Genomic DNA, 26,321 nt, shown 5'->3' with positions numbered 1-26,321 from the left:
TACACCTGAGGTTCCCATTTATTAATATCAAAGCAGCCACAAAAGGAAGAGCAAGTTCATTCACTGGCAGGGTGTCAGTAAGAATTTTTGTTTAGGTATACCAAAATAGTTCATTTCTCTTGGTTACAAAACTATCATTTGCAACTAAAAGAAGAAGGAGAAAGGGGGGGGAAAAAGTGTGTTCATTCCTCCTGCATCTTCCTCTCACAGTTCCTTCCTATTTTCAGCTCCCACCCTCTCCTTTATCCCAGATTCCTGGAATCCTGGAATTCAGGTGTTATATCTGGCAGATAAACACACACACACACACACACACACACACACACACACACACACACACACACACCCAGCAGAATGTTAAAATGTGGCCTTTAAGATAATGCCCTTCCTCAAGGACACCCTGGCTCCAGAGAAGCCAGGTCAGAACACACCTATGAAGACCGGACAGGATTCAAGAGCCAGACAAAGTGGCTTTGGCAGCAGGATGTGTGAGTGTGTGAACACAGAGAGGCCTGTCGGGAAACCTGTGGGTTTCATGCTCCTAATATACAGGGTGACAGACAAGTATTTTTAAATGTGAACATTTCTTTTAAAAAAGGAAACTGCTGGTGTTTTATTAGTTTTTTTAAACATCACTTTTTTCTCTTCATGATTAGCATCAGGGCTTAGAGAAGTGGCACAGCTATGAGGATATTCAAGATGACCTCACAGGCAATCATATTTATTTAGAGTCTTCCTTACCTAAAACCTCTGTACCTTCTCACAACCCCCCCCATCACCTCTTGATTTCCTTGCATTAACACGGAGCACGCTTAACTCCAGAAAATCAGAAATGAAGACACCCGGCTACGATCAGGATGGTCCGAGACTGGTGATCAGATTCCTGAATATGGCCACTGTCCTGCTTGATGTCCCAGATGCTGAAGCCTGAGGAATTGAATGGTAAGAATTCTTGATTATTTGGACATTCCTTCCACCAGTCATAAACAATGCAAACACCCATGTAGCCGTCACATATTGAGGTTAAAAAGCAGGAAGTAGGAGGTCGGGCGGGTTAAGTGTACATGGCACAAAGCGCAAGGACTGGCCTAAGGATCCCAATTTGAGCCCCCGGCTCCCCACCTGCAGGGGGTTTGCTTCACAAGCGGTGAAGCAGGTCTGCAGGTGTCTATCTCTCCCCCTCTCTGTCTTCCTCTCCTCCCTCGATATCTCTCTGTCCTATCCAACAACAATGGCATCAGTAACAACAACAATAATAATCACAACAATGATAAAACAACCCGGGCAACAAAAGGGAAAAAAGTGGCCTCCAGGAACAGAGGATTCACAGTGCAGGCACCGAGCCCCAGCAGTAACCCTGGAGGCCAAAAAACAAAAAAGCAAGAAAGAGAAGATATGCCCTTTGCAGAATTACCTTAGTGGAAAAAAAAAAAAACACACATTAAAATGGACTCTCCCACGGAGTTCTGGCATATGGCTAGAAAAACAGCTTGCCCAAAAGCACACGTGCCTGGTAATGCCCACCGCTCAGGTATAAAGCTTGTCAAAACTTGGGGGGAAAACTGGCACTGCAGGGAGCCCTGGTGCTGTGGTATCTCTCCTCTCTCTCTCTCTCTCTCTCTCTCTCTCTGAATGAACAAGTGGTTTCAGAGTGTTAAAAAAATGCATGTACAAGTCCCTGGCCCCATAAAACGTTAAGAAGAGGGGCTGTGCAGTAGTGCAGAGGGTTAAGCGCACATGGCATGAAGGGGAGGGGTCACTTCACAGGTGGTGAAGCAGGTCTGCAGGTGTCTGTCTTTCTCTCCCCATCTCTGTCTTCCCCTCCTCTCTCCATTTTTCTGTCTTACCCAAAAACAACAACAGCAACAATAAAAATAACAAGGGCAACAAAATGGGGAAAATGGCCTCCAGGAGCAGTGGATTCATAGTGCAGGCACCAGGTCCCAATGATAACCCTGGAGGCAAAACAAAAAAGTTAAGAAGATAACAGGTGTGTGTGTGTGTGAGAGAGAGAGAGAGAGAGAGAGAGAGAGAGAGAGAGAGAGAGAGATATCTGTCTTTCTACGGAGCTGCTCAGAGCTTTTATAATAGAATTTTATCACTGTCACTTTAGAAGAGATAGGGCGAGCATACCAGGGAAAGCAGGCAGGAAGGACACAGACCACTGAGGGGGCAGACCCGGGTTCGCTTCCAAGTATCAAGGTCAGCACACAAAGCCCTCATTCCCCTCATTCTCCCAGTGCCCAGCAGAGAGCAGCCAGGACGCAGGGGCCTCCCCACGTGGGGGCGGGTTCCAAGGCTGATTCTCAGTCCAGAAGCACAGCTGGCATCTTACCGTGTCCTCCAGCAAAGCCCCACTAAGCCATCCGATACACAGGGTCTCCAACTTTCAGGTTTCCAACCTTCTCCACCGAATAATAGATTCCAAAAAGCGGGGATGACTTGTAAATGGGCTTCTCAGAGGGGTCGCACAACCGGTAGCTGGAAGCAGCAAAGAATCCACGTCATAAGGTGAGTGTCATAAGGTGAGTGAGCTCGAGGAAACACAGGCTTCCACCCCAGCAGATCTGCTCCCCAGCAGCCGGCCTGCTGGTAACTGATCAAAGCACAGGTCACCCCAGCTTTTCTATAGTCTCCTGAGAGCCTACAGTCTTCCCATGGCTTCAGTTGGAAGCAAAAAACATGACAGGATCTTGCCCTCAATGTGGATCAACATTGGTAGGGACTGCCCCACTCTGTGAAGGGAGGCTGGGTCAACATACTCTGTCACTTGAGGAAGACTGGTCCTGAAATGAGTGCAGCCTAGAATGTTCCCAGCTGTGACCACAGAATGTGAGCTCAGACCCGCAGGGATGCAGAGGTTACATGGGCTCCTGTGCTGAATCTGGACCCCAGATCAGATCAATGGGGTTTACAGTCCAAGCCCCTGGTCTCCACTTGCAGGAAGCTTCATGAGCAGTGAAGCAGGGCCACAAGTGTCTCTCTGTCTCTCTCTCTCTCTATTTGTCTCAATTTGTCTCTGTTGAATCAGAAATAAAATAAAAAATATTTTTTAAAATTTAAAAGTAGCAGAATTAAAAAAACAAAACACAATCTCTCTTGACAAAGTCAGCTCTAAATTCTCTCTCCCTCTCTGTCTCTCTTACCGCCTCCTCTGCAGGCATCACTGCTCAGACTGGCCTTTTTCAGATAGAGAAAGGCAGACACAACAAAGACTCCATAGCACTGAAGCTCCTCCCACCTCCCCACCCCCAGCCCTACCCAGTATCATGGGAGCTGGAGGTTTGAACCTGAGTCCTCAGTGGCAAAACTGGCACCCACCCAGCTAGGTCACCATGCCCCTGATTCTTTAAATATCAAAATCAAAACACCCGGACATTTAAAAAAAACAGCTTCCAGATTAAGATGTCACTATATGCCATTATTTTCTAATAGTTTTCTTACACGATTTCAATATTATCTAACAGGCATTTGAGCTGGGGGGGGGGGGAATCGAGTGTTTGAGATCTTAATTTGGAAATGCTCTAGGAAATGTCATGAAGAAATTGATCTAAGAGATATGAGACAGGAAATAGCATGCCCTTAGAACCGGATCAAAAGCATCAGAAGGTCCATCTCCTCACCCCCCCCCCAAAAAAAAAAGCCAAAGAACAAATCCCTGGGAAGTGGGGAGGCAGCTCAGAGCACCCTGCCCAGCCTAGGAAGGGGACTCTGCGGAAAGCACACAGGGAACGTGGTGTCGCACCTCTTCAGGGTTTCCAGCGGCTCCTTCCTGTCAATCACGCCGGTATCTGGGTCCACAGTGGTCATGATGCACCTGTCAGGTGATAACCCAGGGTTAGGCGAGGGAAGACGGTGCACCGCACACGCCCGCCTCCAGGGATTTCCTGTCTCAGAAGGCTTACCTGGGACAGGCCAAAACCTTTTTCATCTCTACGTTGCCAATCAGGAGTTCATCCCAGGTGTCCTAGAGGAAAAAGACACAGTTGTCTGGAGTTTGCTTGTTTAACTCCAGCTTCAGTATGTCTTTATTGGGGGAATGTTGATTCACAAGACTGCTGTTGTCTTCAAGGGCTGAAGATAGATGTCAGTACATGTCACCCACCACCAGATGTCACCCTGCTCCACTGTTGGGACTCAGGTCCCCAACCTCCCCACTGCTCCTTCTTTCCCCAGGCACAAAGCTGGAAAGCTTGCTGTGGGGACACAGGACAGCTCAAGTGAGGGTGTGTGTTCATCTGACAGCTTTGCTGAAGTCCATAGAAGCATCTGCTCAAATGTATGATTTTTTAGGATAATGTAGTTAGGGAGCTGGGTGGGGAACAATTTCCCAACTTCATATGTCTCTCTCTATAAAGAAACAGAATGAAAAATACAAGACAGGAGACTGCTCAGCAGTACGGAGACCCCAGGTTCATTTGGACACACACAGACACACACAGACACACACAGACACACACACACACACACACACACACACACACACACACACGAGCAATAGTATTACTTAATGTGCCGTTATCAAATGTCATCACTCCCCTCTAAGGCTTCCCATTAGAACCTTCCTATAATTGAATCCACCTCTGTACACATTCCCAACACTCCTAGTCCCTTTCTCTGGGATCCTGTAAGTGGGGTCACTATGTCACATCAGTTATTGGCACCCCAAGTCTATCTACAGAGCCCCTGACCTACTTAATCCAGAGACCCCTGCAATGTGGCAGGAAGTCCGTTTCTGTAATCTTAGCATCAACTCGGAGATTAGCACCTACCAAGTCACCAGTAATGTTTGGCCAAGCCCAACATAAACATTCCAAGGTATAAGCTTGCAGGAAGTAAGTGTCCTTGATTGAAGCAAATTCTACCTGCTGGCCAAACTTCCTTCATGTGCACACTAATGGGGGCATACACCTAGGATCACTGGTTTCCCAGAAGTGCAACTTTCCACGGGACTCTGGAAAATGCACTAATAAGGAATAGGTGAAGACAGCTGTGTCTGCAAATAAAAAAATAAAATAAAAAAGAGGAAAGGGATTCTAACACCAGCTAGACAGTATCACATGCACAGTTCTATCAGCACAGCAAGCTGTTATCACAGGCTACTTTTGCTGATTTTTTTTTTAAACTCTGAACCAGAACACTGCTCAGCCCTGGTTTATTGAACCTGGGACTTTTGTACCTCAAGAATGGAAGTCTCTTGGGATATTGCTATGCTGTCTTCCCAGAAAGTGTCTCTGTATTTTTCGAACTGTTCCCGGAAAATATGTTACAGCACACAGTGAGCAGCCTGGACGGTGGCACACTGGGACTCTCCAGAACAAGGTGCCAAGTTCAGTCCCTGGCATCACATGTGCCAGAGTGGTGCTCTGGTTTTCCTCTCCCTCTACTTCAATTTCCTATTATAAATAAATCTTTAAAAATGATCTATACGTTAAGGATTGAAACTACATGCCTGAAATCCTATATCTTGGCAAATCCATGTTAAATTAGTAATAATAAACATTTTTTAAAAATTTTATTTATTTCTCTTTTTGTTGCCCTTGTTTTTTTTTTATTGTTGTAGTTATTATTGTTGTTGCTATTGATGTCTTTGTTGTTGGATAGGACAGAGAGAAATGGAGAGAGGAGGGGAAGACAGAGAGGGGGAGAGAAAGACAGACACCTGCAGACCTGCTTCACCACCTGTGAAGCGACTCCCCTGCAGGTGGGGAGCCGGCGGCTCGAACTGGGATCCTTATACTGGCCCTTGCACTTTGCGCCACGTGTGCTTAACCTGCTGCGCTACCACCCAACTCCCAATAATAAACATTTTAAACATAAATCAATTAAAAGATTAAAAAAGGAATTGAAAATATTGCTTTTGCACTCAGGACGAATGAAGTTCACCTGCAAAAGGCTTTAGAAGTGAACCATGAAGTAGCTCCTGCCATCTGGTTACAGGGTCCCCTGGCTTCTCACGACCCGTGTTTGAGCAACAGGTCAGAGAAGCAACATGCTCCATCGTGAATGTGTAAGAAGTCTCTCTCCAGCCAGCATTGGGCAGGCCTGCCTTCCCACAGTATCTCTGGGATGTGTTTCTTCTGTAAACCCAGCTGTACCGGAAATGGGTCATGGGGACTGGCCCAGGAAACTGAGGCAGGATGAAAGGATATTAGCCTAAGGCCTTCTGCAAGTTTACATTCCTTCCCCAGAGGCTGCCTAGTCTAAGGGAATACCAGATACAAACTACCCAAAGGCTCAGCAAGTATTGCAGGTAACAGAGATGGAGGTAGGGCAGGACGTCCAGGCAGGCGAGCACAGTCTCTAGCCAGGCGCTGCAGCAAATTTCCCTCCTGGAGTGTTCCTCAGTGCAGACAGATCTGCCCGAGGGTCTCCTTCGGCGCTCCTGACAAAGGGGGCATGTCAGAGAAGCTTCCACATGAGACATGAGACTCTTGCTGGAAAGGCCCCCAATCCCGAGACAGAGACACATATGGTCCCCGCAATGTCACCACAAGGCCCCCAGGTCCCCTCTGGCTGCTTCAGAAAGGAAGCTCATTTCTAGATGCTTCCTTCTGCTTGCTCCGGGCAACGGCAGTAAACATGAGGTTGAGGCTGACCTGCAGTTAGTGTCGAACTCATGCTGCTTGTCTCCTTTTTTAAAAAAGCAGGTTTGGGGGAGTCCAGCGGTAGTGCAGAGGGTTAAGCGCACATGGCGCGAAGTCCAAGGACCAGCATAAGGATCCCGGTTCGAGCCCCCCAGCTCCCCACCTGCAGGAGGGGGTCACTTCATAAGCAGTGAAGCAGGTCTGCAGGTGTCTATCTTTCTCTCCCTCTGTTTTCCCCTCCTCTCTCCATTTCTCTCTGTCCTATCCAACAACAACGACATCAATAAGAACAACAATAATAACTACAACAACCATTTTAAAAAAGGGCAACAAAAGGGAAAATAAATTAAAAAAAAAAAAGACTTTCCTAAGCCAAAGGCTCCAAAGTAAAAAAAGAAAGAAAAAGAAGAAGAAGAAGAAGAAGATAGAAACTGTGTCCCGGTTTAAAAAAAAAAAAAAAGCAGGTTTGGGGGGCCAGGTGGCACACTCAGTTAAGTACACACAGTATCATGCAGAAAGGCTGCACAAGGACCCAGGTCCGAGCCCTGCTCCCCATCTGCAGTGGGGATGCTTCATGAGCCGTGAAGCAGGTCTGCAGGTCGGGGCCTCTCTCTCTCTCTCTCCCCCTCCCTCCTCCTCCCTCTCTCTCTCCCCCTCCCTCCCTCCTCCCTCCCCCTCCCTCTCTCTCCCCCTCCCTCCTCCTCCCTCTCTCCCCCGCCCTCCCTCCTCCCTCTCTCTCCCCTCCTCCCTCCCTCCTCCCTCTCTCTCCCTCCCTCCTCCCTCCCTCTCTCCCCCTCCCTCCCTCCCTCTCTCTCTCCCCCTCCCTCCCTCCCTCCCTCTCTCTCTTTCCCTCCCTCCCTCCCTCCTCCCTCTCTCTCTCCCCCTCCCTCCCTCCTCCCTCTCCCCCTCCCTCCCTCCTCCCTCTCTCTCTCCCCCTCCCTCCCTCCTCCCTCTCCCCCTCCCTCCCTCCTCCCTCTCTCTCTCCCCCTCCCTCCCTCCTCCCTCCTCCCTCTCCCCCTCCCTCCCTCCTCCCTCCCTCCCTCCCTCCCTCCTCCCTCCCTCTCTCCCCCTCCCTCCCTCCTCCCTCTCTCTCTCCCTCCTCTCTGTCGCCTCCTCCATTCTCAATTTCTCTATGTCCTATAAAATAAAAAAATAGAAAAAATAATAGCTTCCAGTGGATTCTTAGTGCCGGCATCTGGCCCCAGTGATAACCCTTGAGGCTAAATAAATAAATATAATGAGCAGGTTTATTTATTTTATTTATTGAATATGAGAGAGGGAGAGAGGGAAGGAGGGAGAAACCAAAGGGGCCCAGGTGGTGGTACAGCTGCTTAAACACACACATTACAGTGAGCAAAGATTGGGTTCAAGCCCCTGGTCCCCACCTGCAGGGGGAAAGCTTCATGAGTGGTGAAACAGAGCTTCAGGTGTCTCTCTGTCTCTTTCCCTCTCTATCTCCCCCCTCAATTTTTCTCTGTCTCTATCCAATAATAAATAAAGAAAATAAAAACACCAACAATATATAAATGCAATAAGTAGACACACTACAGTGCGCAAGGACCTGGGTTCGAGCCTCCGGTCCCCACCTGCAGGGGGAAGCTTCACAAGTGGTGGATCAGAGATGCAGGTGTCTCTCTGTCTCTCTTCTTCTCTATCACCCCCTTCCCTCTCAATTTCTGGCTGTCTCTATCCAATAAATAGATAAATATAATAAAAAAATAAGTGGCAGGGATAGATAGCATAATGGTTATGCAAAGAGACTCTCATGCCTGAGGCTCCAAAGTCCCAGGTTCAATCTCCTGCACCCCCATAAGCCAGAGCTGAGCAGTGTTCTGGTTAAAAATCAAATACATAAATAAATAAATTGGGTTGGGCAGTAGCGCAGTGGGTTAAGTGCACATGGAGCAAAAAAGAAAAAAAAGAAGAGAAAGAAAGGAAGAAAGGAAGGAAGGAAGGAAGGAAGGAAAGAAGGAAGGAAGGAGGAAAGAAAGAGAGAGAAGCCAGAGCACCACTCCAGCTCAGGCAGCAATAGCTGCAAAGGTAGTTCTAGAAGGCCCCACCTCCCAGAGTTGGGGTGTAGGGCTTCCAACCACAGCTGCCTGGCTTCAAATCCACTGTTCTTGAAGAGCAACAGATACCACAGGGAGGGCTTTCCGGAGCCGCTCCCTAGCTCCCTAGCTCCCTAGCTCCATCATGGAGGTGGGGGTGAGCAATGAGAATAACAAGACACAGCCCAGATTGTGTGAATTGCTGCTCAGCAGGACAGAGGACAGAGTTCAGGAGGCAACACCCCCACAGTGGCCAATGGCAGAGATAAGACAAGTCAGACAAACAAACTCTTGTCATTTTAAAACCACACTGCTCTGCTCTGTAGCCTCAGAACACACCAGCCCAAGGGATTATTCCTTCTAACATTTCTGGGCCGCATGGGAAAAGCATAAAGTACTTTAGCCACAGAGAGAAAATACTGCACAACTGATTCAGATTTGCTTAATCAGTAATGGCCTGGACTCCTTACTTATGTTTAGCTTTTTTTTATTATTATTATTAGTTGCTCTATTCAACGTTTATGTGCATTATCATTTCACCCTAATATTTCAGTATGGTCCCACTAATTGAAAGGGTTATGACTGAGTGACTGGGCTAGGTAGACCATCAGGGCCTGAACTATGAGCTTTCCTCACTGAAGGAAGAATAAATCAGCAACACTCATGCTGCTTCAGAGTTAAGGAATTTTTAGACTTACACAGCCAGAGACTCTTCCAGAAAAAAGTGAGTGTTCCTCTTGGGATTTCTGTAGGCCCCTTACAATACAGGCACAAAACTAATAGACTTCCTTTGAAGTTTTGAGCATTTTATTATGGAAGAAAAAAGCACACACTCCCCCACCCCATACCAGTTGCCCAAGAGGACAGGGTTCACCAGTAGGCTTACACTGGCCCAAGGTTTGGTTTCACAAGTCAGAGGAAAGCAAACATTCTTCAGGCAGGAATGAGGGCAACCTGTTCTGCTCTTTGTCCTGACGTAAGATCTTCAACTGAAATGAATATCAAGGCGATTCACTCTTCCATGGAGACAAATGTTAGCCTCTCAAAGAAAGTTGTCAGAGAGCTGGGGGGAGAATTCAGCTGGAGCACAGGACTCTCCTGGCTGAGGCCCCAGGTTCGAGCTCTGACACCACTTAATGCCAGAGCTGAGCAATGTTCTGGTCTCTCTGTGTCTCATTCTCTTTAAAGGTAAATAACTAGGAGTTGGGAGACAGCTCAGATTATCAGAGCATGGAATTTGCATATGGCCACAGAGGCAACAGGTTCAATCCCCAGCACCACTTATGCAAGAACTGAGCAGTGTTCTAGTCTCTCTGTTCCATTCTCTATAAAAAAATAAATAGGAGTCAGGCGGTAGCACAGCGGGTTAAGCGTGCAAAGTGCAAGGACCGGCGTAAGCTCGTGGCTCCTCACCTGCAGGGGAGTCGCTTCACAGGTGGTGAAGCAGGTCTGCAGGTGTCTTTCTCTCCCCCTCTCTGTCTTCCCCTTCTCTCTCCATTTCTCTCTGTCCTATCCAACAACGACGGCTCGAACGGGGATCCTTAAACCGGTCCTTGCGCTTTGCGCCACCAGTGCTTAACTCACTGTGCTACTGCCCGACTTCGTAAAATACATATATTTAAATTAGTTCATGAGGCCAAAATTCCTTTCACAAGAGTCCTACCATTGGTCTATTATTTTCTGAGCATCACTCTTATCCTATGTAAGAAAACTATTTTATTTCTTTAAATATTTATTTATGTACTATGAAAAAAAAATGAGTGAGGAGAGAGAGAGAGAGACCACAGCTTTGGAGATTAAACTTGTGACTTCAAGCCTCAGACATGCAAATTCTGTGCTCTGACAAGCAGAGAAAGATATCTTCCCAATGCTATTTATATATATGTAAAAAGTTTTATTTATTTATTAAAATATTATTTATTTATTTTCCATTTTGTTGCTCTTGTTGTTTTTTGTTGTTGTTATTGTAGTTATTATTGTTGTCGTTATTAATGTCGTTGTTGGACAGAACAGAGAAAAATCGAGAGAGGGGAAAACAGAGGGGGAAGAGATAGACACCTGCAGACCTGCTTCACCGCCTGTGAAGCGACTCCCTGCAGGTGGGGAGCCGGGGGCTTGAACCAGGATCCTTACTCCAGTCCTTGTGCTTTGCGCCACGTGCGCTTAATCCACTGCGCTACCACCCGACCCCCATTTTATTTATTTATTTAAAATATTTTTATATGTTTATTTTCCCTCATGTTGCTCTTGGTTTTTTTATTGTTGTTGCAATTATTATTGTTGTTATTGATGTGTGTTAATTAACAATACACTGATTTCACTTGGTATCTGGCAGGTTGAATGACTCTACCCATATGTCCACCCCACAAGATACCCCAGAAACCAGACACCTCAAGAAACCAGCCCTGGGAGAGAGCTGGTTCAAACCTCAGGCTCCCACTTGCACCTGTGCCTTCAAGGTGTGCAACTAATGTTCTCCTTGTTATTTCTTGGTTATTAGCCCCTCTTCCCACTAAATTATAGGAACTCCAGGTCTGTCCAAATCTGTATCTATCCCAGGGTAGAAAGACGGAACCCTCCTTATCTCCTAGTCTCCCCACCTTCCCTCAGCACCTACTCTTCCAGGAGCCTTTGCATGAAGTTCACCTGGGCTGAGGCTGAGGAAAAGAGGCCTCTTAACCAATCACAGGTAGGTTTCAAATGAGGCCTGGTGACAACCATGGCCCTGGCATCTCTACCAGTCCACACACATTCTAGAAGGTGCTCAGAGTCACCTGACACACACAAGCCTGAGCTAAATGATTCCTGGAAGCCACTGAAAGCAAAGCTCAGTGACTCCTTTATGTCATTACCACTTCTCCCTACAACGCAAAACCCAAGCCATACATATGGTTGAGTACACATGCTACAGGTTCGAGCCCCAGTCCCCACCTGCAGGGGGAAAGCTTTGCAAGTGGTAAAGCAGTGCTCCAGCTGTCTCTCTGTCTCTCTTCCACTCTATCTTTCCCCTTCCCACTTGATTTCTGTCTCTATCCAATAAAGTCAATAAAAATTAAAATAAAATCCAAGCCATTCTGCAGGATGGCTGCCCACCTGGGAGCCAGCCCCTAGGGGTCACTTCTCCTGTCTCCTCTTCCCCCAGCCCTCCTGGGTCCATCAATGTCCCTGGGGCCCCTCTAAGTCTGCTCTCTGGTGCTGTGACCTAAGATCACAAACAGGCCTTTGGTCTCTGTCCCATTTCTGGCACAGTGCGCCCAAAGCCCTTAGAATCCCCTAGGATGAAATTCCAGGCAGGGGGCCTTTGATAATGGGGTGACTTTTGAACCTGCACTGAAGAAGTGGGGCTGGTGGCTAGTCGAGCTCCTATGACTAGTGATCCGATGGCTGGGTCTTCAGATCTGAACCCAGACCTCTAGGGAGGGGAGAGGGGCTGGAAGTGGAGTCCGGTTGCCAATGACCAACATATTAGCCAGTCAAGCCTATGCCATGAGGTCACTGTAGAAAGTCTATGGGTGGGTGAAGGGAGCCTCCAGGTTGGTGAACCAAGGAGGCAGGTTGGCACTGGTAGAGTGGGGCAGAGAAGGCCCCTATCTTGTCCTGATCATCTCCTCAGCTGGCTGTCCCTGTCCCTGATCCTTTAAGATTTAATTTAGCAGCCGGGGAAGTGGAGCAGTGGATAAAGCATTGCACTCCCAAGCATGAGCTCCTATGTTCAATCCCTGGCATAGAATGTGCCAAAGTGATGTTCTGACTCCTCCCTCCTCATCCATCACCTCCTTCTCCTCTTTCTTACCCACCCCCTCCTCTTCCTCCTTAACCTCCCCCTCCCCCCATTTATAAGAAGATTGATGAGAGAATGAGAGATCAGACCAGCAGGCCAATATATGTGTAACCTGAAGTCAAACTCGAGGCCTCACAGGGCAAGTCACATACTCCACCTGCCGAGTGACCTCTGGCTGCACATCCTTTCATGAGAAGCCAGAGTTCTGCTAAGTCAGAAGCTTCTCTGAGTTCTGTGAGCCACATTAACAAGTTAGTCACAACCCAAGGAGGGAAGTCAAGGGGACCTTAAACACTGGGAGGGGCAGCCAGGGAATAGCTCAGGTTACAGAGCATAGGATGTGCACAGCTAAGGCTCCTGATTTGATCCTTGGTGTTCTTTCTCTCTCTCTCTCTCTTCTTTTATTGCCTCCAGGGTTACTGTTGGAGCTGGGTGCTAGCACTGAGAATCCACTGCTCCTGGTGGCCATTTTCTTTCCCCATTGTATTGGATAGGACAGATAAAAATAGAGAGAGAAGGAGCCGGTGGTGACGCAGTGGGTTAAGCGCACGTGGTGCAAAGTGCACAGACCTCCCACCTGCAGGGGAGTCGCTTCACAGGTGGTGAAGCAGGTCTGCAGGTGTCTACCTTTCTCTCCCCCTCTCTACTTTCCCCTCCTCTCTTGATTTTTCTCTATCCTATCCAACAACGACGACAACAACAATATTAACAATAATAATGACGATAAACTAGGTCTACTAATGGGAAAAATTAAAAACTAAAAATAAATAAATTTAGAGATAACAGGGAGATATATAGAGAGAAAGATAGACACCGGCAGACCTGCTCACCGCTCATGAAGTGGACCTACTGCAGGTGGGGCACAGGGGCTCGAATCCTGGTCCTCGTGCTTGGTAATAGGTGTGCCTAACCAGGTGTGCCACAGCCCAGCCACACACCCCCATCTCATACAAAATAAATCTTTTTAAACAAATTAATTGAGAGGGTGTTGAAGTACTTCTCCCCTGAGAATTCACCAGTGGGAGCCCTGGATCAGACTCAGGACCTCAAGCCCTCAGAAGCTGGCATTACAGGTCTTGGGTGTTAATGTTAGTGCCCTACTTACACCTCTCAAGCTTCAATTTCTTTACCAACAGGGAAGATCACACAGATGTTGCAGCTAATAGTGAGGAGTCAATAAAGCAGTCCGTACCAGCCAGCAGCAGGTCAGCACTGGGCACCCAGCAAACACCCTGCTTTTGTCACTGCTGCCCACGGGCCAGACAACACCTTGCCCACCTAGTGTCTGGCTGATCCCCAGCACCTCTGACCACAATGGAATCTGCTCCATGGAGCCAGCCCATGAGAGAGCACCTGGGGTCTATGAGGAAGCACTCAGGCTCCTGCAGGGGGGTCTCCAGAGGCCCAGCTCACAACCTTCTGTGTCCTCTGTGCCTTCACGTGGGGTCCTGGAGCGTCACAAAGTATCAAATCTCTGAAAGCACTCACCCCCACCCAGAGGGACTGGAAAGAAACTGGAGTGGCTGAACTGTCGTCTTGCTTCCCCCTTAGTTTTGCCTAAGCAGTCCAGAATCATGCTAGCTGGAGCTGTGTTGGTCCTGGGGTTGAGCAGCGCCCCCTGAGGCCAGTAAACGGATGGCAGCTGAAAAGTAAATTTCACAAGGTCAAGGTGACACTGAGACGTTGAACATCTGAGGGCTCTGAGTTGATGCTGGCTGGCATAAGAGGCTAACAGCTCCATTAGCACCCTGAACAGCTCAGCTAAACGTAAAAGCAGGGAGTCACAGACCTCCTCGAAAGCCTTGCAGCCGGTCACCACAATATTTGGCCTGAAATACTCCATCTTGACTTTCTTCTCCAGCCTGGTGTTCAGGTCAGCCAGGGAGGCATCCGAGATGATCAGGACGGGGCTGCAGTCCGGGTAGGCCACCTGAGGGAGAGCAGAGGGTGTCAAGCTCACACTCGCAAGGCGCCCCACCCCAGAGCAAACTGAGCCAGAAGTGGGAGCAAAACCAACCAAATGCAGGTAGCAGGCAGGTGCTGTTGTGGGCTACCCAAGGGGGGCAAACAGCTGTCTCCCCCAAGATACGTCCCTGCAAAAGGTTCGTTTCATGGGAGAGGCCCTGGAGGCAGAAGGGAGGAGGCTTCTGAAAAAAATAAACTATGAAGAAGGCAGAGCTTCAGTCTGCAAGCCTGCACTTCAGGTGCTCTGTGTGGGGTAACCTTTCTAAGTAAACCTCCCTTCCTTCCTCCCAGTGATCTCTGCATTGACCAGGGTACTCAGACATAGTGTGTACTGAGACAAAGCAGATGGAATGGAGGTGGTTATGCCAAGTGAAACAAGTAGAGCTGATGGAAAAAGCTGAAGTGAAACCACTGGATGGTTTCACTCATATGTGGAATATAAATGACAAAACCAAATGAACTTACAAAAAAGAAAAGTCACCAAACTCTCAGCCTCTGAGAGAATTATGGTAGTTGGTTCAAGTGGGCACACGAGTTTGGTTTAGGACAGTGACTTATACTTACCAAGTTTGGGTGTGAAATGACACCCCTGAAATTCTCCATTTTGCAAGGTACTATTAAGTTACTAATAAACAGTAAAATGAACATGAGGTTCAGGGAAGTAACAGGAGAACATAAGATTAGCATGAGAAATTCATTGATTCCTGGCACTGTGGGCAGGGCCGAGCTCTCAACAAGGATGTAGGCTCTCTCTTTCATGAAAACCATATAAAATCAAACCGTCTATCTATCTGTCTTTACCAGGGTTCTTGCTGCATGATTCATTCCAACAGACGAGACAGGAGAGAGAGACTACAGCACCATTCCACCATGCATGAAGCTTTCCCCATGCAGGTTCTCCCATGTGGGGCCTGGGGATTGAGCCCAGGGCCTTGTGCATGGTAAAGTGTGTGCTCTATTGGATGAGCCATCTCCCAGCCTCCCCCACCCCAAATTAACAAAATAAGCATCTCAGCTCAGGTGGTAAGTGACTCTGAGTTGCTGGTCTCTCTCCCGTGTGTGTGTGTTGGGGGCGGGGGGGTCGCATGTCATTTGCTCATCCTTGGAACAAGACTGGGGGAAGGCAGGGTGGCTTCCATGAGCTCACCTGGTATTTCTGCACAAAATCAGGGAAAATCTTCCATGACTGTCTCCCCTTCATGTTCTCTTCAAACTGAACCAGCCTGTAAGCTTCCGTTTTAAAATAGTCAGTGAACCATCGGGCGGCCTCGTTGCCACAGTCCCGGCCCTGGATGTCGAGACCAAAGAGCCTGGAAGGGTCAGAGGAGCCAAGGTCACTTTCCTGGGCAAAGATGGGACAGCTAGGCTGCTGGGGTCTGAGGGTGAGTGAGTGGCCCATCGGCCAAAGCTGAAATAGAGAGAGAATCTGCCCCAAGAAGAAATTGCTCATGAGCTACTGTGCCTGCAATTCACCAAGTCACTGCATCTTACTCAAATATATAAATGGCCTGTAGCCTAGGACTCTGAATTCCTAACAAGCCTAACATGGCCAAGGTGCTGGGCCCCCTGGTCCCCAAGTCATGCCCCAGTCCTCTCTCATCTTTTACCACTCCTCTAAAACTGCTCAACCAGCCAGCCTTCCACCTCAAACAGGCTCTATTACATTACCCATCGGACAGACTTTAAAATCAATGAGGCAAAATGGGGGAGTGGAGGGGTATTGTCCTGAGCTAAGGAATGGGGTGGGGGCTGATGCTTTAAGGAGAGAGGAGCGTCTCACAGCACAGTGAGCAGGGGACACACATCACAAAGCAGACTTTAGGAGGCCAGGTGGTAACACACCAGGTTAAGCGCACATAGTGTGAAGCGCAAGGACCGGCACAAGGATCCCGGTTCAAGCCCCTCAGCTCTCCATCTGCAGGAGGGTTGCTCCACAAGTGGTGAAGCAGGTCTAGAGAAGCCTACCTTTCTCCCTCTCTATCTTCCCTCCTCTCTGTCCTATCCAATAACAACAATGGGGGGGGGGAGATAGCCTCCAGGAGCAGTGGATTCATAGTGGCCCTCCTCAATCACTATCGAACAGGCCATGGCCGGTGCGGCGCTATGTTCCATCGCTGGGGAGCCAGAGACGACCCGAACTGCCCCTGCGGCTCCAGACAGACTATGACCCACATAGTCAACGACTGCCACCTCTCCAGATTCAAAGGAGGTCTCGAAACTTTACATCAGGCTCAACCTGATGCTGTTGACTGGCTACGGAAGAAGGGCAAACGCTAGAAAAAGAAGTGCAAGCACTGAGCCCCAGAGATAACCCTGGAAGCAAAACAGAAAGAACCAGACCCTCCCTGACTATGTTTACCCGGCCTTGTAGGCTTAAAGGTTATTTCTGGCAAAACTCCCAACTCCAACTCCAGATAATATGTCCCATTTTCATTCTTAAAAGCTTGGTAACAGTTTCTCTTAAAGTGGCAGGGCCTCAGCCAACAAATGGCATAACTTGGAAATGCCTGTTCTGGAATCTTGGGGAGGTCTGCTCTCCACTGGGTACCCAAGAGTATGAGACTTTTCTACAGCAAGTATTTCTAAAGCTGTGGACTGTTCAACAGGTCCAGTCTGTTTCATTATTATACTTAGAATATTCTTATTCTTATTCTTCTCCTTCTCCTCCTTCTCCTTCTTCTTCTTTTTTTGCTTCTAGGGTTATTGTTGGGGCTTGGTGCCTGCACTATGAACTCACTGCTCCTGGAGGCCATTTTTTTTCCCCATTTTGTTGCCTTTGTTGTTGTCATTATTGTTATTGTTGTCATTGATGTTGTTGTTGTTGAATAGGACAGAGAAATTGAGAGAGATGGGGAGACAGAGGTAGAGAGAAAGATAAACAACTGTAGACCTGCTTCACTGCTTGTGAAGCAACCTGCCTGCAGGTGGGAAGCAGGGGGCTTGAACCGGGATCCTTACACTGGTCTTTGTGCTTCGCGCCATGTGCACTTAACCCTCTGCACTACTGCCCAACCCCCATATTCTTTTTCTTTTAAGCTAGTGACTAAATAAAGGTTACAAGATTGTGAGATTCCAGGGTACAGTTCCACACTGCACTCACTACTAAAATTCTGTGCCCTCACCCATATTGCATATATTCTTTTACTCAAATATTCAATGACATGACAGTACCAGTATCCAGCATATCCTATAATAGGATGAGAACTTTCTCCTTTTCAAAAAAAAAGAGAAAAAAACCCAGTTATTTCAGTTATAAAATAATTACATTTCTATTGAACAGCCCACGCTTAAAGTTCTTACTTCCTTCCAATTTATTTATTTATTTACTTATTCACTTATTTATTTTTGAGAGGTAGAGGGAGGTAGGGATACAAAGACACTACTGCACCCACCACCATTCATGGAACTCCCTCGGTGCTCCCATGAGCTGCCAGGGCTCAGGTCCTGAGTCTCCCAAATAGTAGTCCTGAGTCTCCCAAACAGATAACTCACTCTTCTGAGTGAGTTATGTCCCGGCCCATTTCCTCTATTACAAAGCATAAGCCTGGTTCTTCTAGACAATAACCACTCATAGGGGGTTGGGCGGTAGCACAGCGGGTTAAGCGGGTTAAGCACACGTGGCGCAAAGTGCAAGGACTAACGTGAGGATGCCGGTTAGAGCCCCCAGCTCCCCACCTGCAGGGGAGTCGCTTCACAGGCAATGAAGCAGGTCTGTGGGTGTCTATCTTTCTCCTCCCCTCTCTGTCTTCCCCTCCTCTCTCCATTTCTCTCTGTCCTATCCAACAACGAACGACATCAACAACAGTAATAATCACAACAAGGTTACAACAACAAGGGCAACAAAAGGGAGAAAAATGGCCTCCAGGAGCAGTGGATTCATGGTGCGGGCACCGAGCCCCAGCAATAACCCTGGAGGCAAAAATATATATATATTTTTTAAAAAACCGCTCATAAGTCTTTTTAACTTCAGAAAACTTAACTGGTCTATAATTGCTCCAAAAAAGACAGGAAGGAAGGAAGGAAGGAAGGAAGGAAGGAAGGAAGGAAGGGAGGAAGGGGAAGAAGGGAGGGAGGGGGGGAAGGAGGGAAGGAGGGAAGGAGGGTAAGAAAGGAAAGAAGGAAGGAAGAAATAGAGAAAGAAAATTAGTTTAAAATCTCATTGGCTGTCCTGCATGTTTAGCAGCTGAAGAGCAGGGAGGGAAAACCCACCTGGTGTCAAGGACAAGGGAGCTTGGAGGCAGGTGACATCCACTACCTTGTCCCTCCACTCGGGCCAACTAGGCATCCATGTAGATGTTCTGTCTGCCAGCTAAGCTGAGATGGTTCTCTTCACTGAGTGCTTGTGCTCAACACCGATGACTTGTGGGAAAGCCTTTCCCCTCTTGTGCTCAGATAGGAAGGGCAAATCCCGAGTGGGAACACAGCTGAGCTAGCAGAGCATCGGACTTACAAGACAGAGGTTTCTGGTTCAGTTCCCCACGGTGAATGTACCCCAGTGCTGCTCTGACTTGTCTCTCTCATATGTAGAAATAAGAGAAATCTTTTACAAATAAAGTAAATGCCTAGAAAGTGGGTGGGTTTGAGTCACAGTTCTGTTACAGATGATAATGGTAAGTCTCTATTTCCTTCCATTCTTTTTTTGCTTCTAGGGTCATCCCTTGGGTTTGGTGCCTGCATGAGGAATACACTGCTTCGACTGGCCATTTTTCCTTTTATTTTTAAATTTTTTATAGAGACAGAAGAAAATTGAGAGAGGAAGAGAAATAAAGAGGGAAAGAGAGAAATAAAGAGGGAGAGGGAGATAGATACTTGCAACACTGCTTCACCACTCCTGAAGTTTTCCCCCTTAGGTGGAAGCTGGGGATTTGAACTGGAGTCTCTGTCCACAGTCATGTATGCACCCTACCAGGTGTGCCACCACCTGACCCCTCTCCACTTTCTCTTGTCAGGTGGAACTCATAGTAGCCAACTGGGAAGCTTGCTGAAATTGTGTTCAATAAAATACTGCCTCCGGTGTTTGAAATTTCCAAACCACAGTGCTTGGGGATTGAACCTGGAACTCCACATCCTCAGGCATGGAAGTCCTTTGCATAGCCAGTCCACTGTCTCCTCAGTCTTAGCTAGTCAATTTTTTACAAGATCCCAGCAAGTCAAGAACTAGATATGCGTATGGGGGTTCCATAAACTGAAAGGAATCTCAGCTCTCAGGGAGTGATTACTAAACACACACCCCAACATTCCATCTGAAGAATCCTGTCAACAAGCCCCAACCTTCCAAGTAAGCTTCATCCAGGCCTCTCCAGGGCTTGGTCCTTTCACACTTCCCTCTGCCCTGTCCCTGGTTGACACCCTTTGATTTGGAGCTGGATCATGTGGGCCCCTCCTCCTCAATAAACACATCCTCAAAGGACAAATCCCACACATCCTCACTAAGCAATGTTCTGCTCACCTGCTCACAGCTGACCACCAGCTCCATCCCAACCCAGAAAAGACAGTCTCGACTGTCTCCTTGGTGAACCCCAACATCAACCCATCGCCCATGGCCAGACAGAACGCAGGGAACAGCCCACAGGAAGTTCAGGCTCACTGAGGTTCCCGGAGTCCCCAAACACAGCACCTGCAGTTGTGAAGCTTGTTTGAGGGGGGCTGCTTGGTGGGAATAATCAGGTGGTCCATGCCCGGGGCTGTGAGGACCAGGCGGTCTTGCTCGGGCGTGACAGAGACCAGCACCATGCGGGGCTCCTGCCGGGCTGTCACCATGTGTCCATCCTCTTTGATCACCAGCCAGAACCTGCCAAGACACAAACCAGGACATGCTCAGGGAGACCCTCATGCCAGCAGTAATGCACGTAGGTTTGTAGGACTATGAGTGACACGTAGGAAAAGCGGCTCCTCATATGGCATTGCCTTGCTCCACACCTGCTGGCATGTGTGAATCTGTTCAGTGCTCTAGTGCCATGATGTCATGTAAGCACCTGCAGTCTCTCCACATGGGAGAGGGGAGGGGGAGCAGGAAGGGAGGCTGCGGGGCACACTATGAGCAGGCCTGTGTTTATTTTCAAGGTGTTCTGCCCACAGAGAAAATAAATTTCAACATCATTTTTTGCCGTTGTTTGTGTTTGCTAAGATTTGTGTTTTATTGATTTTGTATGAGGGAGATTTTTCTGAGAGAGACAGATAGAGAGGGAGAGAGACAGAGAGACACCTGCAGCCCTGCTTCACCACTCATGAAGCTTCCCCCCTGCAGGTGGGAACCAGGAGCTTAAACCTGGGTCCTTGTGCACTGTGATGTGTGCGCTTACCCAGGCGCGCCCCCACCTGCCCGCCCCCACCAAGTCCCGCTTGGTGTCTTTGGTTGCCAATGTCCTCTGACCCACTCACCTGTGCTCTACAGGTGGATTCTGTGACCCAACAGCTCCCTGCCTACTTGGCCACAGCCCTCTCCCCCTGGGCTGGGTCCCCTTCCTGTTTTCCAGCCTTACACCCAGGTGCGGAGCTCAGTGTGACCCTGTTTTAGCAGAGCCTGGACCCTCCACTTTTAACCAGACTCCCTCGAGACATTTGTACAGTAGCCTGTGCACTATCTGTGACAGTGGGTCCCTCCCCGGGCTTCTCAGCCCATCCAGCGTGGGATCCCAACCAACCCTCAGCTTCGTGTACAAAGGCAAAGATCTCTACAGTGAGAGGTGGTGCCTGGGTTTGGTAATCAGTGGCCCAAAGGCAGGCTGTGACCTGCACATAGCCCGAGCTCACCGGGGCAGGCAGCAGCCAAGAGCAGAGGCCGCTTCTGTGCACACCCCAAGCACCCTCCAGGCCCGGTCACCCAGGCAGGGGTTTTTCACCTCCTCCCCACAAACCACACCCAGGGAGTGAATGATTAGCTGGGTTTGCTGGATTTAAAGGAATGGAGAAGTGTGGGTTTTCTGGGGACCAAGCAGCCCAACCTAGCCTGCAAAGGGAGAAGTCAGTGCTACCATTTTTTGAACGTGTGGTGAAAGAATGGAGGGCATGTTCAAAACCCCAAAATTCAGTCGGGGAGCTGGGCCTGTGCAGCTGAAAATCTCCTTTGGAAATGTACAGACTGTCCCAAGAGGGGAGAGGGGTTCTTGGACCCAACAGAGAGCCGGAGGTGGGAAAAGCAGAGTCCAGGACAGAAGGATCCTCGTGGGATTTCTCCCAGAGACACAGAGAGATCAGGGGCTGGTTGCAGAAAAGGTCTGCCCAGATTCTCTCTGATCTAGTTACACATGGCTGTGAGGCCAAGGAGGGCAGCTGTGCCCTCTTCCCAGAGAACAGGCCAGTCAGCCCGTGCCAGCCTCCTGCCAGGTGGACTTTAGACGCATTCAAAGCTCAGGGTGCTGAGAGCAGACATTCACAAATAGAACAAGCTCAGGCACAGAGCACTCACAAAGGAGCCCCTCTAGGGAGCACAGCTCCAAAGGCAGGGACTCCAAGTGCATTCCAGGGGACTTGAACTTGTGTCACCAGAGTTTCAGGAGGAGGGAACAAAGGCTGTCATTAAGCAGATTGGTTCCTGCTTGTCTACGGATGGGAGGGTGTCAGCTATTCTTTAATAATGGGAGCTAGATTACACAACGTCTTGGACAGTGACTAGCTAAACCTCTTTCTTTAGCAAAGGAAACACTGAGGCTTCCAGAGGCTGGAGGATTTTGTCAAGGTCTCCCAATCCTTTGCCCTACATACTCTGGCATCACAGAGAATAGGGGTCCTGCCCTCGCTGAGACAGATCTAAGTTAGAATAAATATGTGTCCCTTCTTTCACTGCTGTCTCCACTCTGTCACCCTGAACATCTATTCTTCAAAAAAGAGAGAAAGTTGATACAGTTCTGTTATGTCAGGAGGAGCCCCAAGAGCTGAAAAGCCAAGGACAGGGTCAGGGAGAGAGCATAATGGTTCTGCAAAAACACTCTCATACCCGAAGCTCAGAGGTCCCAGGTTCAACCCTTGGTAGCACAAAAAGCCAGGTCTGAGTGGTGCAAAAAGCCAGAAATGAACAGTTAAACAGATAAATGATTTTTAATGGCACAATGAGAAGTGAAGAGTCACAGTCATTCAGATGACCATCTGTGGAAACACAGAGTTGGATAGGAAAGCACTCTGCAAACGCTTCCAGCTTTCACTTAGCCAGAAAGTGTCCCTTTTCTCTGCACAAGTGACACAAGAATCTGCCACTTGCAGTTTGGGGAGCATGCCCAGTACCATGGGACCTGTAGTCTCCCTACCCTAAGAAAACTTTTCTAATCCTCAGACCTGAATAAGCTCAAATCACACTCCTCTCCTTAATGGTCCCAAATAAAATCCTTTAATTACTTAATTAACTGCACTTAGGGAGGCTTCAACACTACACAGCTTGGCCTCACTTTTGGTGACTCTGATTCCACTGGTCTAGGATGGGACTCTCAGGAAATGGTAGGTTTGAAGAAGTTCTCCAAGGATCAGCAAAAGAGCTCACTTATGGAAAGAGAAGCATGGATTTGTTTTGGGACCAAGAAGCCAGACCTAATCTGCAAAAGAGAGAAGTCAGCACTAACCCAGCTTCGAGCCTGAAGGAAGTTTTGGTGCTATGGTGTCTCTCTCCCTCCCCCGCCCCCCACCCATTCTCCCTCTCCCTTCCCTTCTCTCTCTCCCCTACTCTGCTTCTCTGCCTCTGAAAAAGAAAAATACTCTGCAAGATTATACATCTGGGGTGCAGGGAGGAGGAGCCCCTAACCCCCTTCCCCTGAAACACACATACAGGAGTCAAAAAAAAAAATCTGTGGACAGGAGGACACTTCCCACTTCCATTTCTTTAAGAGGACAGCAGTCTGCAGAGTGAACACTTACGTTCTGGAGTAAACTCACAGTGGCTGGTGGCCTCTGCTAGAAGGTTCTGCCAGTGACCTACTTGCAAAGCTCCCTCATGGTAGACACAAAGCCACAGTAAAGCCTCCCAGGCAGAGAGCAAGGGAACTCAGCTCAGACCTAGGGATGCAGAGGTGATGCCCTCTTGCCTGCTGACTCTTCCCTAGGCTGCTCCTGCCACCTCACCTTGGGGGTGACTTAAAGGACAGAATACTGTCTCCTTTCTCTCCTCTCTCTCTCCCTTTTAAAATAATGTTTATTTATTTATTTCCCCTTTTGTTGCCCTTGTTGTTTTTTATTGTTGTTGTAGTTATTATTGTTGTTGCTATTGATGTCATCATTGTTGGATAGGGCAGAGCGAAATGGAGAGAGGAGGGAAAGACAGAGCAGGGAAAGAAAGACACCTGCAGATCTGTTTCACTGCTTGTGAGGCGATTCCCCTGCAGGTGGGGAGCCAGGGACTCAAACTAGGATCCTTACCCCGTCCTTGTGCTCTGCACCACGTGTGCTTAACCCGCTGTGCTACTGTCCGACTCCCTCTCCTCTCGCTTTTTTACTTTACACGGCACTGAGGAATGAACTCACATGCTCACTTATGCGTGACCTGATGAACAATATCACAAGATCCAGTTTTTAAAAGAGAGTGAAAGGGAGAGATACAAGAGAGGTAGAGAGGTCAGAGAGACCATCCGTGGTGCTCTCCTGAGTACCAGGGCTTTGAGTCCAGGCCTGGCGCAAGGTCAGAGGCTTCTCCACCAGCTGAGCTATCTCCTGCCCCCCACCTTTCTTTTCTGAAAGAGGAGAATGAACTGTGTATGTTCCAAAAGTGGTGGCTGGGGACGTAACCCTGATCGTCACTGAGGACCACTCTTATCTCCAGCAGAGAGGCCTAGGGTCCCCCAAAGGCAAGAGTCACACCTGGCAGCCCATCTTCCCAACACAACACTTTACTCTGTTTGTCCTCTCTGGAGTTGACCAGATGTCCCCTCCTGTGTCCTCAGGCCTGGAGGTATGTGAGGAGAAGAGCCTGCAGGACCCCACAGTGGGTGTCCTTGAAGGAGGCCTAGCTGCTCTCTCAGTAGTGTGTCTGCTACAGTGCCATGCAGCCTGCCAGTACCAGGTTAAGTGCTAACGGGCTGATGCCCAGCTCCGACTCCCAATATGTGTCCCCAGGAAGGACCTGAGAACCGAACCTCCATTTAGGACACCCTCTCCCTGGCCTGGCAAGCTAAAAGTTCAAAAAGTCTTTGCATGAACTCGAGTTTCATGCCACTCCTGTTCTGTGCAGACATCCTGCTGAAAAAGGACATCAACAGCTTTTGCACCTCTGCTGGCCAGAGGGCAGAACCAGGGGATGGAGCAGGGAACACTGGCCAAGGTTCTCTGAGGAGGTGTTAGGATAAAGTGTAACTGCCTCCTCCACATGGAGATAAGAACCATGTAGGTCACAGCAGATGGGCAAGTCCCACATGCGCTATTGTAACCACAGCGTGGTGTGACTGTAAGAGACCGGGTCCTCCTCTCTTTCTGTCCTCTCTTTGCCCCTCAAGGTAAAAAATAATCTCACTAGTAACTAGGAGAGCAGTTCTCTCAGAGTCCATCCTGGGCAACTGGTTCCCAGGTTCAAGTCCTCACTTGAATTACCTTCTAACATCTTTGTCTAATTTTCTCATTGCGGACTTTCATTTTCCCTCATTAAAAAAAAGTTAATCTTGGGGCCGGGGATTGCACACCAGGTTGAGCCCCCACTACCCACCAACCAGAGGACACTTCACCAGTGGTGACGCAGGTCTGCAGGAGTCTCTTTTTCTCTCTCCCCCTCCCAATTTCTCTGTGCCCTGCCTATTCAAATAGAAAGGGGAAAAAATTACTAGTAGGAGCTGTGGATATGTAACGTTGGCACCAAGTGGCAATTAAAAAGAAAAAACCGTTCATCTACATGCATGCATGCGTAAAGAGAGACAAAGAGAGTCACAGAGAAGGACAGACTCCACAGCACTGCTCCACCAACCATGAAGCTTCGTTAGATGTTGCTATGCTTCTTCCATGCGGTGAGGGGAATGGAACCCTGGGCTTCTCCCATAGCAAGGTTCGTGCTCCACTGTGTGAGGTGTCTCCAGCCCTGAGACCCTTTCTTTCGCTGGGACAACCTACCATGCAGAGATGGGGAGGGATCTACCTTTCCAAATGCGAATCAGACTTGAACTTGACCTCCCCGGTAGAAGGGTCAATGGTAGAGCAGCCGGCTAGGGGATTCAGATGACCCAGCCTCTATGGCGGGATCAGGCCCCCGCCCCAGCCCCGTCCTACCTGTCCTGCAGGTCGCCGCAGCGGAAGCCCATGGGCGTGCACTCGGCCTCGCTCACCGGCACCCCCTTGCAGGACTTGACGGGGTAGATGCAGAGCTGCGCCACGGTGCCCACCTGCTGCAGCCGCCGGCGCCGCCCGGGGCGCGCCCGTCTCCAGGCCGCGGTGCCCAGGACCAGCGCGGCCAGGCCCAGCGCCGCCGCGCCCAGCCAGCGCGCCCCGGGGTGCGCGGGGAGGCGCGGCGCGGGGAGGCCCAGGCCGGCCAGCGCGGACGATCCGGCGGCGCCCATGCCGAGTGGTGGCGGCCAGGGGACAGTCAGCTCTGCGCGGGAGGCCGTGCGCAGGCGCCGGGCCGGGCGAGCAGGAGGAGCCTGAGAGGCCCCGCAGACGCTCTGGACGCCCGGACCCAGCCGACCGCCCCCTGCGCCCTGTGGCCAAACTCCGCCTTGGCCCTTCTGCTCTTCCCCTCCGCGCCACAGTCACGCCCACCACGCGGCACCCTTGCCTCCCCGGCTTCAACGCTGCACCTCCCACCTCGTTTAAGGCTGGGGGGTCAGGGTGCGCAACACTCTGTGTGTTGCAGAATGGCAGCTTTGGAAGCATTTGCTAGCAGATTGCTGGGGCTCCGGGAACTTGGAGGAACCTCTGCAAGGACACCGAGATCCAGGGCGACACTAGCACCTGCCAGCGTCCCGGACCTGTCCTGCAAGCTTTGGCTGCAAAGGGCGCGCAGCCCCGAAGCTCCCTTGGCGCCTGGGGTCTCCAAGGCTC

The 26,321-nt window shown here is 49.3% G+C and overlaps 1 protein-coding gene across 1 annotated transcript; it reads right to left on the bottom strand.

The window, feature by feature from the left end:
• MTARC2 (mitochondrial amidoxime reducing component 2) lies at positions 1 to 25,952 on the bottom strand. The gene is made up of 8 exons (XM_060178464.1): positions 25,554 to 25,952; positions 19,999 to 20,172; positions 15,529 to 15,691; positions 14,206 to 14,346; positions 3,906 to 3,967; positions 3,746 to 3,817; positions 2,336 to 2,481; positions 1 to 927 (listed from the first exon to the last, which is right to left on the bottom strand). Exons 1-7 carry the CDS (start codon positions 25,838 to 25,840, stop codon positions 2,358 to 2,360), a joined length of 1,023 nt encoding a protein of 340 aa, XP_060034447.1. The 5' UTR covers positions 25,841 to 25,952; the 3' UTR covers positions 1 to 927; positions 2,336 to 2,357.
• Between the last annotated feature and the right edge of the window lie 369 nt (positions 25,953 to 26,321).

Source organism: Erinaceus europaeus, chromosome 19 (assembly GCF_950295315.1).
Source record: "Erinaceus europaeus chromosome 19, mEriEur2.1, whole genome shotgun sequence".
Lineage (NCBI taxonomy): Eukaryota > Metazoa > Chordata > Mammalia > Eulipotyphla > Erinaceidae > Erinaceus > Erinaceus europaeus.
The sequence above is the reverse complement of the archived record's forward strand: the minus strand, read 5'-3'. Positions and strand labels throughout refer to the sequence as shown.

Bases quoted from the DNA above. Each gene is read 5' to 3' on its own strand.
- MTARC2 (XM_060178464.1), bottom strand. From the start codon at position 25,840: ATGGGCGCCGCCGGATCGTCCGCGCTGGCCGGCCTGGGCCTCCCCGCG. The intron at 3,818-3,905 runs GTAAGCCTTCTG...ATCACCTGACAG, and splicing joins AAGGTTTTGGCCTGTCCCAG to GTGCATCATGACCACTGTGG. The intron at 2,482-3,745 runs GTGCGACACCAC...TGCTGCTTCCAG, and splicing joins CCGCTGGAAACCCTGAAGAG to CTACCGGTTGTGCGACCCCT.